This window comes from Leuresthes tenuis, unplaced genomic scaffold (assembly GCF_036924035.1).
Source record: "Leuresthes tenuis unplaced genomic scaffold, fLeuTen1.0.hap1 SCAF_17, whole genome shotgun sequence".
NCBI lineage: Eukaryota > Metazoa > Chordata > Actinopteri > Atheriniformes > Atherinopsidae > Leuresthes > Leuresthes tenuis.
In genome coordinates this window covers 16,454,099-16,473,428 of record NW_027325371.1, presented here as the reverse complement: position 1 = coordinate 16,473,428, position 19,330 = coordinate 16,454,099, and the positions used below count along the sequence as shown (strand labels likewise).

Genomic DNA, 19,330 nt, shown 5'->3' with positions numbered 1-19,330 from the left:
ACTAGATTAAATATGAGGATTATTTTACTATCCGAACAATTGATCATCAGTCAGCTTTTTTTCACGCCTGATGATCTTCATTAAAAAAAAATGTCATCCAATGCATAGAACTCAACTTGTGGGGGAGGGAAACCAGAAAAACTGCTGGAGGAATATTGTTTGCTTGACTGCAGTGATAAGAGGAGTTGAGTAATCTTTATACGGCTGTGTGTTTTTTTATGTGATGTGAATGATCAGGATTCAGCCTGTGGGACTAGTGGAGCGGATCCAAGCCATAGCCCAGAACATGTCCGACATGGCAGTCAGGGTGGAGCAGATCCTGCAGCGCAGCATGACCAGCAGTCGAGGTATGTTTTAAGACACACACACACAGCTGCACATGGAAAACCTACCCAAAGCCCTCTCTTTCTCTTTTTCACTCTCACACACACACTTGGTGAATACCAAATGCAACTGTAGCCTGTCTGAGGAATCTTCCTGTTCATCCCCAACACAGGCAACCTTTCTGCTCACACACTGTGAGCCAGACTGTTAAACCTGAATGCTGTTGAACACTTGAGTGCACAATCTACATGGTTGATCTCATTGAACATGATGGACATTATTCGACTCAACATCACCTATTCAAGCAGTTATTTGTGTCAGGGTGGAGGAGCTCTGGTGCAACACATCACAGATCTCCCTGTTGTCGCCATATCGCACAGTAAACACTCTACAGCAGGACTTTTAAATCACAATGATGAATTACTGCCTTGTTAATGGGATCTGGGTCTCGTCAGCTTTATTTAATAGCCTTCAGTCTCAGTTCCTTTTTTGGCCACAGAATAAAATATGTGTGATTCAGTTCCCCCTCTGGATACCATGTATGCACTTGACTGAACACAATTTAGCACACTGTCTCATTAGAATGTGTCATATATATCTGTATATATATACATATATTTCTTTTCTGTTGTGATAATGTCTGATATCATTGAAATAAGGCAGATAAGAAACCAGCTAAGTTCTGACAGGCAGTAGAACTTCTCATGGGGTGAGGTCTGCCGTTATCATGCTAATCAGGTGGATGGCTGGTAATTATTTGTCTGTGATTGTGCCCTTTGACGTCTGGCAGGATGCTAGTGGTGGAGCTGCAACTGCTCCTTTAATTAGGCATACTGCTACCGGGCTTCAAGAGGAAGAGAGGGAAAAGAAAGGAGGGGAGGAAGGAGGGAGTTAGTTGATTAACATAAAGAGACAGGAAAGATGTGAAGTCAAGGAATGGGGAGGCGAGAGATAGGAGGAAGATTATTATTTTTATGATTCACACTAATGCAGACCTTGTATAGTAAATCCAGTGAGTGGGCTGGAACAGACTGGGTCATTCAGCAGGGGAGACCAAGCATTTACACAACCTTGTTATCTGGTCTCATACCCCAAGGGCTGAAGATATGGAAATACTGTAGGGATAAAGACAAAAGCCCAGCATGAAGACCTTACCATATTACTGTAAGGTCCATATGTCAGTGATCTTCGGTTCTATTTATTGAGTATACATATAAAGTTTTCCAGATTTTGTCTGGCTTTTAGAGGGTTTTGTTAATTTGTTGAAAATGAAAGAAATTAAGTTTGAAATAGAAATTATTGAGGCCCTTTGTCAAGATCAAACTGATTTCCAAAACCCATTTAATAGAACGGGAGTTGAACCAAAGTGCTGCAATCTGACAAACCATCAGCAGCGAAATAACATTGAAAAAGAACATATTAGAATTTCAATTAACATAGCACAGAAAAAAATGTAGGTGTCAAGATCTACATAAATTGAATGCCAGTTGGTCTTTAATGGCATCTTAAAGGTTTCCAATTACTGAACAGTTCAGTTAAATTGAGTTGTTCCAAAGATTAGGAAAAGCCACTAAAAAGGTATTACCTCTATTTTCACCTCTATGCTTGTGTTTGGAACCGGGTATAAATAGAAGGTATTACCTCTATTTTTACCTCTATGCTTGTGTTTGGAACTGGGTATAAATATCCAATTCGTCAACCTCATGTTTATTGGAGTATAATGATGGAAAAGTTCGACTAGATAGGGTGTAGCCACAACATTTAGAGCCTCAAAGCAACAATAAAGTCTGTGAACCCCCCCCCCAAACTATATGTTTCTGATTTGTTTCGAGGTGCTCACATTCCTGTGCCGGAAAATCACCCAAAGGCCCAAAGATACCACAGTTTTTTTTATTTAGTTTCCAGCATTGCACCACACCATTTTGCTTTATGGTTGCTTGACATTTTGTGGGCTATTTTTTATGGCATGTTTGTGGTCTATTCAACATGAAGACAAATTCAGGTGCATGGCTGTACATGTGCAGGGCTCACGCAGAGATATTTTTTGTGACTGTCTTGTTACATCGTACAACAGCAGGATGAGCCAAAGTGTGGAAACACTGCCAAATTCTTAAGTGTTACTTTAATATCAGTCCTGTAATATGCAGGAAGACAGTGGAGAAAGACTAACACTGATGTATCATGATCACATGATTTTGTTCCTTTTAAGAGACCATCGGCTGCATTTGTTCCAGTTCCAGACCATAAAGATGTGATTGATATATGCGCCATACAAGATATTACAGTGCTTTAGTTGAGTTGAAATAGTTGCATGAGTAATCAGCCAGAGCCTGGACTGGAGCCCAGTAGATCATCTCCATCTGGAGAGACCTGAAATGACTGTGTAGTGACAATCCCCATCCAGCTTGGTAGACCCAGAACAATCTGTGCTATCAGAAGAATGGGAGACATGTCCAAATGTCCAATAAAAAAACCTTTAGTATTCAGCAGAACTTTTTAACTAAATTAAATTCAGTATAAAGAATAGATTATTGGCAGAATTTGTTCATGGCAACATGGAAATATTCTGTCTTACAAAACAGCTGCTTCTTTGGCTTTACCAAAGATTTTGATATTTTGGATATAGCTCAGTGTCTTTATCCCATGCTTTCAGTTGTTTGAATGTCTTTGTTTTTGTATCTCTGTGCATTTGACTTAGGTGTCCATGTACTTTGTAAAAAATGCCAGAAATGCAGTTTTCATTCTCTTTTGCTGATTCATGCGGGTGTCTGATGAATGTAGTCCTTTGTAACCTTCGATAAACATCCTATGACTAATCTTTTTTTTTCTTTCCAGTTAGGGATGGAGCCTTTGGGCAGTGTGAGATTCCCAAGGACCCTCGTTATCCAGACTGCAACAGCAAGATGGATGTAAGCCTTTATGTCTTACTCCTATGTAAACAGTTTAGCACAGATAGCAATCGTCCTCTAGGCCTCACTTGGTGACTTACCATTGCACAACTGCAACATAAATTTCACAAGATAAGAGAACGGTTAAAGACTCTCCTCGGAAAACTGCAGTATCTGGAAAAATATTGTAATGGATATCAGCAAGGAAAAGCATTATATTGAGATGAAAGGGAGTAAATCGAATGCACACTGTATAATTTGTTGTTTGGAATACAGTTTACAAAATTGCAGTTTGTCCAAAGTATGCTCTCCATTAACACGTCTGAAGAAGATGTTTGTGGCTCTAACTTGTAGCTAAAAGGTGTTCAGTTACTATCACACATGTATACAGAAGTGGTGAGATGTGGAGAAAATGTTTGTTCTTGCTATCGTGTTTGTGGATAAAGTAGACTGCCATAACTGTATAACTTAGTCTCACACATACTATTGTAAACTGGACACAGATTTAGTTTATGTGGTTTGTACAGAGGTTTGGGCCAAATTCTGTTACTCTGAAACATAAAAGCTGAATCAGGATGCTTACATGTTCCTGTTTAGAGGGGAGGGATGGGAATACTCAGTTAACATTGTTCATACTTCCAATTTTTAGACGACTGATGTTTTATTAGAGGAGACATTACACCACTTAAAGTAATTGAGGTTGCATCAAATTGAGGATGAAGTAAGGCCCAGATGTAGTAGTTTGCTAATAATGTAATAATGCTCTCAGTATTCACATCTTTAAAACAACAGACTGGATCTTTGCTTTCCAGTGGATGCGTGCTCGTTGGACCTCGGACCCTTGCTACGCCTTTTATGGCGTTGACGGCTCTGATTGCTCCTTTCTCATCTACCTGAGTGAGGTTGAGTGGTTCTGCCCCCCTCTGGCTTGGAGGAACCAAACTGCAACACCCACCCTGAAGCCTCTCCCCAAGAAACAGGTAACACAACACGATCGCATCATTGGTTTTACTTTCTTAATAACACAGCTAGCTGGAGGGGAAAAATAGAGTGCCGAGCAACAGTGTCATTTGCAGTGCAGCCATTTGTCCGCTAATGCAGATATATTAGTTCAATCCATGGAAAGCACAAGCACTGAAAACACAGTTGTAACCTCTCTACAAGAGATCCTGCTGAGCTGCTGAACAAGAGGATATTAGCATTAGCATGCATGCATGCACAATGTAGAAAAAGGTGGCACTATGGGTTAGATATTTGTTGACAGGCAAAACAAACCATCAGATGGCTCTAATATGGAGTACTAAACTGTGGTTTACTCTATAGAAAGTAAGTGAGACTTTTGTATAAATATGAAAAGGTTCATCACCTAATTGGGGATTCAATGAAAAATAATAACATAGAATTAAAATGAAAACAAAAACAGGAAAACATCCAACAATGAGATCTTTAAGATATGATATCAAGGCTTCCCTTAAGTACTCTGTATCTTGCAATATATCTGAACTGCTAGAGTTCAGCACAGCTACAGTATACATGTCGATCTTGTCTGTTAGTATATGTGGTCTTGACAGATATGGACAGTTTTCATTATTATGTATAGGTTTTTCTCTGTGCAGTCTCCATTGATTAATAGTCACACACAGATATTACGCTGTGAGGCAGTGATTACACTTAGCAAGAGAAGAAAATGTGAACAGACAATTTATGAGATGAATCCAGGATTCCCTCAGGCAACCAGTCAGAGAGGCCTTGCCCTAAGGTACTAGCAGATAACTCCACATGACAGGCTGCCTGTGCTTTATACTGTTTTAACCACCTCCAATGAAAATAGTTCACTTGCAGAGAACACACTCATAATGTCTGTTTTCTTTTAGTCTTTTAGTATCCCTCTTGTTCTGCTTCGGGCCAAATTTTAAATCCACCATTTTTCGCCGAATAAAGGCCAAGGCATTTACTTCAACTGCTGAGTACCACAGGCCTTAATTAGGGACAGGCCGTTATCTCTAATTCCCACTGTTATTAGTCTGACTTGTCATTGCCATTTCTACAATCCTTTATTCCGATGCCTCAAAAAGAAATCTGGAACTGCACAATAAACGTTTTCATGAAGCTTCCACATATCTGTGTTCACATGCAAGTCAATCAGCTGTCAGCTGTCAGTTCATTCCTATGGAAAGTCCTGTAATCTCAGACAGATGTATGAAAATGTCCCTCCTGTCTGTGAGAGATGGCAGTATGTGTCACTGTGTTTAGAACACATTCGAGAGAAACCTACAGATGTATTTAGCTCGATAGGTCATATGTCTTTTAATGGCATTGTTCACAAAGTGGAGTTATGAGCAGATAGGACCTCCTCCTCACCTTCTTCCTTTGTGTTATATGTCTTATAACAAGGCATTAAGCTTTCACTACACACTTAATGGATTCTTCATTAAATTATTCTCCCTACCAAGAATTTGATGCGATAGAAACCCTCTTGTTCTTAGCAGGGCTTATATTGTGAAAGACATGCATGCATATTACATAGAACAGCAGAGCAGACTGATCAGCAGTGGTTCAGAATGATTGATGCTGCATTCCTTTTAACCCAGAAGTCAGAAATCGGAGCTGGAGCTTGAGTTTGAGTTTCAAGTTGGATAGTGCATAGTTATGCACACTGGCCAGCTAATATGTTATTAGCAGCATTAATGGATAACCATGCAATATGTTGTATTTTACACATAAAGTAAAATACATCATAATGCATAATATACAAGAAAGAAATTTACAGAAGCACAAATGAACTGTTCATTACAGCAGCTATCACCATCTTTTTCTCCACTAGTCAACTGTGTTGAATTTTGAGGACTGGTGAGGTTCCTCTGACTCTCAAAGTCTAAAATCCAACTTCAGGAGGCGTTCCAGCTGATTTTCACTCCTGTAAACTCCAGAAATGCGCCATGAATCAAACTGCACCATTGTAGGATAATGATATTTCCATTTCGAAATGGTTAATCCAGTAAATAAAATGTATTTAGTTTAAAATGTTGAGGAGACATGCTAAATATCAGCCTGTTTTTACATATATTCTCACATACAATCTCTTAAACTGAATTTAGATATCAGTCTTCTGATGTTACTGTATGATTCCATCCAGCAATTTTATCTCTCCTGTCATCCAGGCTGTTTTCCAGTCAGAGATTGGAACTCTGTTGGAGCAGGTGGGCACCGGGAAGGAGTCTCTGAGCTTCATGAAGAGACGCATACGCAGGCTGGCAGCACAGTGGGCTTCTGCCGCTCGACGACTGGATGACAAGCTTCGCGGCCACTGGAGGGAGCAGAAAAGGGTGAATACGAATTTTCACACGCAGATGTTTCTGCACTCACTGGGAAATGAAAGTGTGGTAAATCTGTGTTGTGGTTTGATCTTTTCAAAATGTTGTGGTTGCAGCAGATGATGAGTCTCTGTAAAGTCTAAAAAGATTTTAGGTTCCATTTTTCCTGGAAGTCTATAAATCCATCTGGTGGGTCATTAAAGGAAAAAAAAAAACTCATGATAAAGCCAGACAGTTATTTCATGCCTACAGGCTACACTCCTCTAAGTTACTAGAACAGCTATGACATTTTGTTGGACTAATATTTTCTTCTCTTATCTTTGGCCGCCTGGTGTGAATCACACTATGCTGAGTTAAAAGCATTAACCGATCATGACAGAAAGGAACCTCTCGCAGGCATTTATTGGCTTTAATGCACTTTCACAAGTGTCAGAAAATAGCTTTGCTTGTGGAATACATATCTGATGAAAAGGCTGTGACATTAGATCTTTCCTGGAGTATGTATTCAAACCTTCACAAGATGCTATGACTTTTTTATAAAATTAAATATGTAAAACCTTTTCTGAAGTGCTCTTTCCTTGTGCTGCTGAATATGGACGTGACAGCAATAGTTTGAAATCTAATAAAATGAATTATGTGAATCATAAATTACATAATACTGTACTGTGACCACTGTACATGGTGAAGCCATATTTGAAGTACCAACTGCTCAACTGTCCTCTGGATTTCTTACCAGAGCATTTCTGTGACTGTCTCATATGTTGATGAGGTATGTGAGCACCATAATTTGATCATATTGTCTGCTGCCTGTTAAAGACCAGCACTCAGTGGTAAATATGCACATTTTTATTTAATTAAGAAAAACGTTATTTTGCCCAAACCTACTTTAATGTCATACCCGTGTTTGCATGCATGCCTTGTGTTAGGAGTTCAGTTCCTTAATATATCGTTATTACTACATAGAGAGCTCCATTGCAATCTCTGTATGGCTGTAAAGAGGTTTAATATGTAAGGAAGGGAAGAAATTCATTTGTAGAGTTTTACTGTAATTGTGCTGAAAGGATCTCGTCTGTGTGTGTTTTCAGTTGAATAAATCAAAGTTTGTTCTGTTAATAGCCTTTTTCCCAAATGCCAGCTCCTTCCCCACTGGGGGAGTCGGCTTTGTTTGCTGTAATGGTGTGTTTGACGGTAATGGTTACTGTCCATTAGCCCGACCCTGCTGGCTTTGCCTCCATCGCTCAAACGCCGAGTGCTGTTGAGGAAACACAAAGGGAGTGATTTGTGTGGAAGAGATATGCTTTACAGAACATCTCTTCCCAGGCTGTTTCTGTTTATCTGCTTTCTTTAATGCTCAGCTGTTCTTGGTGTACTATCAGCTCGCGATGTTTCACTTCCTACGTCTGCACATTAACGTCACCATTCAGTCATAAAACTCAAGAGCCCCAGACTTTGAACATGAAGTCACGTTAGCTTTCCAGCTTGAAAAATGTATCTGATGCCTGCACATGTATCGTTTTGCCCGCGAGCTTGACGACAGAGTGACAACACAAATGTTCAGTGAGGAAAAGTGCATCTCTGCCATGGGTTGGCAGTCCAGACAGCTAATTAACCGGTCAGCTCCAGCACATTAAACAACATGTAAACTTAGCTGTAAATATCACTTCAGTCCATTTAGATGCTGCATGGTGCGATCTATATTTATCAGTTCCACTGCCAGTAGTATCTATCTGTGACATGTGGGCAGCAGTGCAAGCTTGTTTACTTTGTCTGTAAATCCCATGTTATTGCCTGTGTTGTGTTAAAAATCGTTTTACATGATAATATGCAATTTTTCACAACCCTACCCCTAACAAGTCAACATCTTAGATGTTTACCCAAACCCCAAAATCCCTCTGAACCCAACAGGTTTTAAATCAAACTCACATTTTTGACCTAGAATGAACCCTATCTCCAGCCCCGTCCCCAGCTTGCTATCAACTGAAAGGAGCAGATGGCAAAGGTAGCTATCAAAAAAGCTTTCTGATATTTTATTTTAACCAGTGAGCCTGTGTGTATCTGAAAAGTAGCGTCCACATCTCGAAATATTGCTGTAGCAGTGAACGATATGTGTGGCTCGTGTATTGGTAAAGGTCCCTGTGCTACATGTTCAGTGCTTTTTATTGAGGAGGCAGTGGAGGGGATGGTAACTTACACTATCAAAATAGGACAAAGTAGATATACCAAATTGTTCTTGTTCGAGACAAAAAGTAATGCAGGAGTTAAAAAAGGAAAACAAGTGCCACCATCTGTTGAGAAATCTAATTTCATTAAATATTTAACAGCCTGGGAATTCTATCCTTCCCCATCAGCAATTAAACTGCTCATGTATCGTTCTGCATATCAATTAGAACTCCACGGGTCAGGTTTCTTTCCAGCTTCATGCACTGTTGATTGTATTTTCTAAGAATTGTATTTGTATTAATATGCTGCCAATTTGCTGTTTTGCATTCATAAGATACTCCAATAAATTTAAAAAAATCACACATCACTGATCTGTGAAAAAAAAATCTGAATTCATTCATACTTAAATCCTTTAAAAGACCCTGTGAAAATTGCCTCTTACAACATTTCAGTCATTCACCAGGAAGAGCAGGAGATTTTCTATATAAGAGTGGAAAATTGATGGAAGAAAACAACCTGACCTTCATGTATAGCAAACCTCTGTACAATGCATTGACAAAACACTTAAAAGCATTCTCACTTCTCTTGCCTTGCCTTTTCTCCTTTTGCTTTCTACATTCAGATTCTAGTCCATGTTGGCTTTCTGACAGAGGAGTCTGGGGATGTTTTCAGTCCCAAGGTGCTGAAGGGGGGTCCTCTGGGTGAGATGGTGCAATGGGCTGACATTCTAACAACTCTCCATGTGCTCGGGCACAACGTCAAGATCTCGGTTTCTCTCAAAGAACTGCACGGGTAAGCTGAGACTTGTACTATTCTCGTTTTATTTTTCATTGAAAGGATATCTATTAACCATTCCCTTTTCAGCTTATTCACTGGCTGCAAATGCTTTGTTGCTCACCCTTGATGCTCTGTAAGTGATCAGCAGCCTAACTGAAGTGCTGTTGCCCACACACTGTTTTCTTCGGCCACACACACAGACAAACTCTTCCACCACAGAAAGCTGTTAAAGCCTGAAGGCTGCTCTTCAGCTTCTGAACCTCCTTCCCGCTGCAGCTCACTGACCCCTGAGCGAAAACAAGCTTGTCACCTATCATTACAAACACAAGTGCTAATGCCAGCGGACATGCATGCACATATACACAAAGGCTCCCAGTCAGACAAACAAGTTGCTTTTATAAAAAGAAAGAGTCTATTGATTGTCACACAGTGAGAGGTGCAATAAGAGGAGTTCAGAGGACAAACCGGTCCAGTCTTGCCTAGAACGTCTTCCAGCTTTGTCCTGACTTCACGCTGAATGGTCAGGAAAATGACTGTGGATATGACAGTCGATTCTTTTTTTCCCTTCATTTACCAATGATGCTGGAGCAGACAGGCTGGTGATAATGTGCCCTGGTTACTGAGCACTTTATCTAGTGCTGTAAGAAAGAGGGCCGGGCATTGATGAGTTAGTGCTGCACTTTGATCTTAAATTTCAGGCTGTGAAGAAAAGCTGCTTTGATAAGACCAGCCTAGGGAGATCAGTGAGGTGGGGAAGCCGCAGTGGGACTGCCTCTGCCGTCCGTACCATTATTTACCCCGCTAATTGGTGTCATGGTGTATTGAACCACTGCAGCCTGCTGCCTCCGATTGGAGCAGCATAAAAAAATAGTAAGAAAACAGAAGTTTTGAAAGAATCTCATAAAGCCAATTTGGCCAAGGTTTGGGCTAAATCTTTCAAACACCTGACTATGTATAGTTTGAAATATATTGTGTATGTACATTTGCGTGTTTTGTGCAGTAGGAGAGCAGGATATTTGGGATATTATTGCTGGGTATTTATATAGGTGCTGCAGCATCATATCAAGGCTGATATTGGATTCTACTCAAGAGCAAATTAAATTTTCAGCCTCAGAGAAAATATAATGGATGGCTGAAACAGCAGCAAAACGATTCTTACCAGGCTCTGACCACATTCCACCTCCAAAATACAACCCAGTGTACATATCCCACTGTTCTTTTTATGGCCTTCTTTAGCCTAGTAATGCTGTACATCCATAAATCCCTTTTTTGTGACTATTAATGAGCAGAAAGAGGGACCATTTCTCACCATCCTTACTCTGACTCTCCCACACAGCATTAAATTGACAGATCGTTATGTGGGTTGTGCTCCCACAGATTCCCTCAGGCTGTATCTATTTACATTTCCTACCCTTCACTTCTCCACCCAGGCTTTGGAAAGGAGCTTAATATCATTGGATGGCCTGTTGTGGTTCTTATGTAGACAGGATTGTTGATCTGTTCAGCATTCCCTCTCATAGAGAGATTAGCCACACCTGGAATTTAGTTACAGTGGGAGTCAAGCTGTTGCGTCACATCACATAATTGCCCCTGATTGGTAACATTCATTCTCTCAGGTGGCTTCTCTTAATCACTTTGGCTGGCATCTCCCCTTTAATATCCTGCTCAGACAAGTTAGTTATCCACACATGTAACATCTGCAGCCAAATTTATTTCTCTGTGTAAAGATGTTTGTTTACTCTCCCCGCGGTTGCTCCACTCAAATGTTGTTGTTTTTTTCCCTCCTACAGATTGTTCTTAAGGGGTTTGCTGATTACTTATTTTTAGTAGCAGTTATTGGCTTAATTAATAGTGTGATAAAGCTTCATTTTTAAATATCAAATAGCAAATTTTATCAGGGAACAGTAATGCATGTGTACTTGCTGCTCCCCCAGCAGAGCACAGCGCAATAGATAGCACCATTACAGATTTTATGAAGATCACCAGCATCTTGTAGCCTGTAGCTTAACACTGAAATAACTGAACTTCCTCAGATTCTGCCATTTAGTTATTTTCTGCCATTTAGTTGCCAGTGACAACTCTACAAAGTTACCAGTTTCCTGTCCTCTGATTTCTGTGCATTTCTCATTTAGTCCACCAGATATCTTTACTGCTAATTAGAGATGCTAGCACAATAAAACGGTGAAATAAGATGGTGAACAAGGTGAAGGTGCGAAACATTATTGCCAGTGAAAGCATTCTGACGGTAACGTTTAGCTCAAAACAGCACCAGGAGAGCCTAGAACCTGTTACAGCAGGTAGCATGACTTAGGCTTGTTGTATTAGCTTTAGAATATTTTTTTTTAAGATTAGTCTGTTTAAAATTTTTTAATGGTCTAGCTTTTGGTACCTAGAGAAATCAAGCAGGTCATTTATTATCTTTACCGTTTTTGTCTCGCTCTCTTCCTACTGGAATTGAAATAGAGTGAAGTGGCCTTGACATGATTTATGTCAGTAATGTCGACACTTGTCACACACTCAGGGTGGGGTAGGGAAGGGGAACTTATAGCAGTTTGCAGAAGGGCAAAGAGAGCTGTCACTTCCGCTCGGGGATCTCCCCTTATCTTCTCCCAAAGTGATACAGGTAATTAGCCCGCAGCAGAGTGTGGCATCGCAAAACCTTAGGAGTGAGGAATCAGAGGAAGGAAGAGAAAAAGAGAGGGGAGACAGCTGCATGCTGTCGGGGGGATGAAACTTCCATGAGCAGAGTGGAGAAGTAATGTAATCACACACTTCCAGGTAATAGTATTGTCATCCAGAAATAATCTGGAGAGAAACAATATTTCTGTGCTTTTTCAAACAGACTCTCCATTCTCCATTGCTCTCAAAGCTACCAGCCCATCTTTCCTAGGATGACTCCACTCAGACGCTTTCTTTTTCTCTCTCTTGACTGAAATCTTGTCCGACATGCAGTTGTTCCTTCACGTCTCGCACTTTTTCTACTCACTGGTTTGTCATGCAGAATACGAGAGCGATTTGGACAGATTTTGTGCAGAAAACCGTTCAGTATCGTTTATGTCTAGTGAGGACCTTGGCAGACCACTTTAACTCAACCGCAAGGTAATTTTACCCCGTTTCCTTACGGCAAACATTTAGCTGTGTCTGTGTCGTGTGATTACTGACCAGGAGAAGGGATTCCAAAGGAGGCAGATTGATGGTCAAATGTGTCGTTATACCCCAGTCTACCCTGAACACTGGAAGTAACGACAAGCGCGCACAGGCATTGTGATGTGTAAAAAAACAAGAAACTTAAAATCAAAGCAAATTCTTATTTCCCCGAAGCTCCAACAAAGAGCCCTGTTACTCTGCCAGTCTCAGGTTGTACCTTCTGATAAGTGCTGATGCATTCATAGCCTGCAGGGTTCTGAGTGATGTTTCTGAAGATTGAGATGAAAAGCCGAACAGCGGCGTTGTTATAAATAGCCAGACAAAGGCCAGCTGTAAGATAAAATCATAAGGGTCTTACTTCAGTGTAGCGTAGTTCATAGACTGTAGTACGTGAAGGTAGATATGTTGATCTGCTCCATTTCAATATCGTTATTCAGGAGCATTTCCTGAAATGTTACAATTGTGTTTATATACTTATCTTTACAGAAATATACAGGATCTTAAAGTCCAGTCTCCGTGCAGATTTTCCATTCTTACACACCCAAACTTCATATATTCTTTACTGAATACGAACAGTGTTAATCACAAGCTCATCTTGTGACACTGACAGTTCAAAAGAGCTTCAAGAATATGGTCTGAAGATGTGAATAGTGATAAAACTAATGAGCTGTCAATTTTATACAACACTGCCCTTTAGTGAATACAAAAATACAGTTTGAATTCTGAATTTGTTCCTGGATGTTTCTTTTAAAGACGCGTACATTTACACGGCTGTTCAACACAATTAGAGCGTCCTAACATCATATCAGGAGCCGCTTAGATATCAAATTCCAGTCAGACAGTGCGCATCAAATTGCCACAGCAGTGATCTCAACAGTAACAGCGTCAAAGTTTATTTTCTTCACCCGCAATCTTCCTGCCTCAAGTAGTCCATTAGCATGCTAGACCCCACTCCCTCTGCAAGGAGGGTCCTCCTCGCGGCCCATGTCATTCCTCTCACGCCGTGAGTCTTGTCTCCAGCTGGCCCTGCAACCCTCCAATGTGCCTGCCAATTCTCTTCCCTGTTGGACATTTGTGCCCTTCCCTAAGAAGTGTTGCAGTGCCACGGAGTAATCTCTTTCCCTCTTGTTTCTGTGGCTCTTTTTCACAAAGCTGTTGAGTTGCTCCGGTTTCAGTGACCAGCTGTGAAACAGAGAAATTGTGCCCAGTGGTGGTTGTCAAGTAGAGTAAATTTATACAAGTCTTGCACCGTTGTTCTTCTCTTTGCAGTCTTTCCTTCAAGCCGTCCTCTTTCACAAATAAATATTTCCTGTCACGTGTCTGGGCAGGTTGGTGGAACTCGGATACTGTTTTCTGCAGAGCTCTCTTTCACACCGTGTTTTCTGTATATGACATATGCAGCAAACATTGCCTTTTTGTTGGACATTATCAATTTGATGTATGTTATTACACCAATTTAAAACTGTTGCATCAATGGAAGCTTGAAAGTACACCCTCTGTTAATTCTAAGGTGTAACATATTAGGATATAATTGAAAAACAAAAAAAAAGGGTCAAAATAACCTCAGATGACAACGACATGTGTCTTCTTAAACTGTGTCATTTTTTTATGGAACACAAATTACGCTAAAATGCAGAAGCAGAGTGATATCTAAGTCACATCTAAGCTAAATATCAGCAATATGCAATATCATTGCTCGTTTAAATGCATTCAGTATTTACATCTTAGTGCACATTAGCTCTACCAAACTCAGGCTGCACAGACACAGTTCTGTGAGGGATAAATTCAGCGGTAGTTCCAGTCTTTTTACAGGATTAGCTGATAATGATGAAAAGATAAAACAAGGCCAGCCTTATCTCTTAATCTGAAGCGTTTACCCATGAATGTTTGGGAGAGATAAAGAAAGTTGTGCGTGTCTTCATGTATATACATACTGTATGTGTGCATGAGTGCACTTATGTTTTCATACTCCTGGCTCCTTAATTCACTTTAATCCCTTTACTCTTCTCTTAAAGTTTCTCTGGATTTGCATATATCCAATTAAACCTCAGAGCGGCAGCGGCTTTGGTGGATCTGTGAGGAGCAGGAGCACATTCTGCTCACGGTCACTGTGATACATCTACTCTTATATTAATGTACGTCAGCATTAAACTACGAAAGCCAGCACAGGCCGTAACTCAAATCTAAACTCCAAGTCTGAAATGTTGCTGCATGAAAAATGCGCACAAAGCAGCGGGAAGAGAAAATCACAGAGAAGCAATGCACACATAAATTTCAATGTATTACAAAATGCATCTGCACTATATGTGATTAGGTGTGACTCTTAAGAGTTATTATAACACGAGAATTAAAAGTCAGTATTTCTACATATGCAAACTGCAAACTCAGAGATTGAAAAATCTCTTACTATTAAACGGATTTCTGTTAAAACTGGTGATGAAGATTTGAATCAAGCTGGATCAGGTACCTAAAATTTTGCTTGGCAAACTCCAACATAATAGAACTGTCATCTGTTCTACCAACATTAGTAGATATCAGCCCAGCTGTACAGAGCTGCTAACATGCCTGTTGTCTTATTTGTATGCAGTCGTGCTTAATCATCTTACTATCTGAAACATATGCTGGCCTTGCTATTAAAGAGACTAGCTGCATAAAATTGATTTAGCATGATAACACCATACAGTTGTGATTTCCACAAACCAGTGTATTGATATTAGTTTGTTCATCCTCACCCTACATCTTTGTTGCCATTTGCATTTTTGTAAGTCATTCCATCTCGATTTAATCTTTTCTTTCTCGGTAAAGCATTTTGTAATCTATTTAGCAAGGATAATGTTTTCATTCTTTAAAACTTGCTGAGGTTAGGTTCCTGTCAGATGGACCCAGCAAAGAGAACAAAAATGCAGCTCAAGTAACAAGCTCTGTTGTTTGTGTAAGCACTGAATTGTCCCAGTTTGCGTCCTTTGACTGATGAAACCACTGCCTGCAGCGCCGTTGGCTTACACTTTTGCTCATTATCCATTTTTGCCCCATCTGCTCAAGGGAAACCGTCCGCCACGCCACTTTCCAAAGGCTGTATTGCTGACTGGATGCATTCACTGTCCAAGCAAAGATCGATAGGCTCTTGTTTTGCAGGTATTTATGTGCATAGAAGTTTGGTTGTTTCTGAGCCAGGTAGCAAGAGAAAGAGTGTAAGGCTATGGATCTGTGACTTCAACTGCAAAAGTGCTCACAAAGGGAGCACTACCTGGCAACACACCAAGTTTCTCAAACCACCCAATCAATCTTATCCTCAGGGCTTATACTTTCAATACTTTCAGTATTTCTTTGTGGTTGCTGTACTATTTGGATAGTACTTGTCATTTAGAGAGATGCTTTCATCGCTTCCTTCTACTCTCCTGTGAGAGACACTGGTTGTTTGTGTTAAAACAACACTCATGATCTTTTGTAAACTGTAGATGGCCAGTGATGCTCTTTTGGGGCAGCAGCAGCTTTCTCTTTGCAGTCGTCCTATGTGCACCACTGTTATTCAGTGAAAATGAACATCAGCTACTTTCAGGGAGGCTTGTCGTTGCTTAGATGTTACCCTGGGCTCTTTTGAGATCTCATGGACTACTATCGCCTTCCTCTTTGAGTGATCTTTGTATGTCAATCACTCCATAGGAGGGTAAAAATGCTCCTGAACGTCTTCCATTTTTAGAAAACGTGTCTGATAGTGGATGTGTGGTGTACAAACACTTATGGGTGCTTTTGTAATCTTTCCCAGCCCGTTAAGCAAGTCAGCACATCTTTTTCTTATTGTAGAAATCTCCTTTGTTCATGATGTGATTAACTTAAACATGTGCTGTGCAGATCTAACTTTTTCCCCTGCTTTTTGAAAAGAATTATAGCATATCATTTACAATAACAGTAAGAGCCTCATGCTATTAAAGATGAAGTGTAGTAATAGTGATTTTTTTTCCAGAAAAATAACTCAATTTTCCTTTGTTAGTATAGCAGTGCAAATCTTAATGTTCAACACTGTATATCGGTTTGGCCAGAGGTGCATGTTGGTGCACATTAGTCTCATATTAGCATAGAGAAACATCCGCTGTGCATTGATGGGCTGTAAGCACGCTTCAGTGCACAGAGAATTTTACATTTCTGCATATCCATCTGCACTTTTTCCTGATGAGTTTCAATGAAGCAGTAGATTCTTTAGATTTGTTTTTGCCTGAATAATGATTCGGGGAGTCCAACAGTCCTTGTGTTATTCGATCTTCCTGCTCAGGGCCCTCAGGAGCAGTCATTACTCAGCTCTGATCACATGTGAGAGTAGGTGAATATGCAGTCACTATCAGTAATTACGATTCTGAAGGAACCATCATGACCTTCGGTGTCCCATGGAATCACATTTTTCCTTTTCAACCAGTTAATTCTTCCCTTTTTTTAAATCTCCAGGACTCTGTCCTTACGTACACTGAGAGATTTTTTCATAGCGTAGCTTTTCATTCAGTTTGCTTTTCATTCACATTCACATGCAGCTTTGGATCACTGAGTCCAACTTTTCAGAAGACCAAAAGGTGCTTTGTTATCTCCTTTTTTTGCATGAGGTGGTTCTTCTTGTGGCATCATGTGTACAGCTGGTATTTCAATCTACTGTTAGAGTTTTGCATCAGCACTTGTCTGGCTTTTGATTTGTTAAATGGGAGCATTTTTTAAAACCTTTCTATGTGAACAGGATTATTTTGTATAATTATTTTGAGAACACAAGGAGAGGACATTATTTTATGAAGTATCCACATATGCGTGGACGTGAAAGACAAGACTGCTTATCAAAGCTGTGCAGATGACACCCAAGCTATATCCAGCTCTTGAACACCTGCTAGTCTGCGTCTGGAGAGAGTAAACACTGGATGCAGAAAAACTTTCCCTAATTAACTGAAGATAAGACTTATATAATTAGTTTTTGCAAGAAAGATCAAAGGTTGGCAAACAAGTACAAATACATTCTCAATTAGTGGCCACTTAAAAGTTGCAACAGAATAATCATCCTGGCATCTTACAGCTAAAGCTAAAGTAAAAACATTCTATCTCGTGTTTGTCTTTCAAGTTTGACGATTGTAAAGCACAGGCTGCTCTATAGGGACATAGAAAATTGCATCTTATTTAAAATGCAGTAAAAGTACAGACAAAAACAGGCACAGCAATTCTTAGTGGCTTTCAGATAAATTGATTGATTTCTGCATCACGTGCCGCCTGCCGGGCGCTCTAAACACTCCTTTTCCTGCAACCTCTCCCTTGCATTACCAGCCATTAGAGTACAATGCCAGCTGAATTCAACCTGCTTTTTCTTTCAGAGTGCCTGTGTGAACTGCGACCCGAAAGGGACCACACAAAGGTGTCTGCATACTCTCCTGAACATCTCTGCTGTTCATTTGCCTTGTGTCTCTCTGTGGTCCAGGTCTAAAATACATAAGATAATTGTTTTGTTGACTACACGCCTGAAAGGTATCTCAGATGTGTGGGCACTGGTCAGCTAGGTTTCTTAAGAGTCGTAGCGTCAAGAGTTCAAGCTTTTAGCCTTTAAGCCATATAATTTTCAATTCAGGACATTGACTTGCTTTCTTCTTACATATATACATTTATATATTTTGTTGGATAGTTTCTTGTCTTCTTTGAAGTTCTTTCATTTCATGAACATAAGTTCAATGCACTGCGTTGAGAAATGGATTTTTATTTATCCTGTGTCATTTGTTATTTTTATGCTGCTTTTCTCTCTCATGCTTGATGTAAAGCACTTTGAATTGCTTTTGGGCATGAAATGTATGATGAAAATAAACGTCTTTTTCTAGGAATGAAAACTGACTGCATTTGATTGCATTTTCTCCGAGTGCTACCTTGATTTTATTAAAATCAGAGTGCTCACACTGCTTTCAAGAAACTTCCATTAGCTGACTGATGCATCTGGTAACTAAAGGCTCTTTCTATGTCTTCTCTCCTGTGGTCTTGCTGGATTTATTCATTTGTTTATTTCTTTTCAACAGGAGATTCTTGACATTGAAGTTGTTTAAAACAGGCACAGAATGTGATAAGCGATGCAATACAGCACCAAAAAAGTAAATATACACTGTGTTCACAAATGAAGGGACTTCATTGCACATCATTGAAAGAGACTTTATAATGTAAAACAGATCGGCACAAGCCAAAAGTGCTGTTTTGGCACACATGAAGCCAGTACTGTAATACTGGCATCAATCCAACATCAGATTCTGCACACATAATGCTTGGAAACCGTCTCTTTGTGTCTCACCAACACTAACTCTAAAAATATGTGGTTAAAGGAACGTGCTGTGTGGCTCATATGTGTTTTTGAGCGTGAGTCCAAACAAGTTGGGTAGACAAATTGCGTGACTCCCCATTGTGAGACCGTGCTCCCTGGTAGCGCTGAATTCTGTGTTGTGCGGTTGAATGGCTCTGTCGTCTTGCTGAAAGCACGTTTAGTTCTTCCTGTATTTTCCCTCCATCTCTCTCCCAACCGTACTGGATGTCCATGCATGGCGCATTCGTGCTAGATTTAAACTGTCTTCTACAAAAAACGTATTCGCGTGCACATATTCATATATTCATAATGTTTTCATTTTAGTTCATTTTGATCATGCAGATAAGGTCCAGCATTATTTACCACAAAAGATTTACATATAATTGTCAAAGAAAATAGACAAATTCAAACAAGGCAAC

The 19,330-nt window shown here is 40.0% G+C and overlaps 1 protein-coding gene across 1 annotated transcript in view; it reads left to right on the top strand.

The window, feature by feature from the left end:
* The window catches only part of LOC140273770 (alpha-1,6-mannosylglycoprotein 6-beta-N-acetylglucosaminyltransferase B-like), a 52,788-nt gene that overhangs the window by 17,061 nt on the left and 16,397 nt on the right, over positions 1–19,330 (top strand). Inside the window, exons 4-8 of the mRNA XM_072369431.1 lie at positions 238–347; positions 3,160–3,233; positions 4,025–4,192; positions 6,374–6,538; positions 9,309–9,478. Coding sequence (XP_072225532.1) covers positions 238–347; positions 3,160–3,233; positions 4,025–4,192; positions 6,374–6,538; positions 9,309–9,478 — 687 coding nt within the window. The remainder of the gene's footprint in view (positions 1–237; positions 348–3,159; positions 3,234–4,024; positions 4,193–6,373; positions 6,539–9,308; positions 9,479–19,330) is intronic.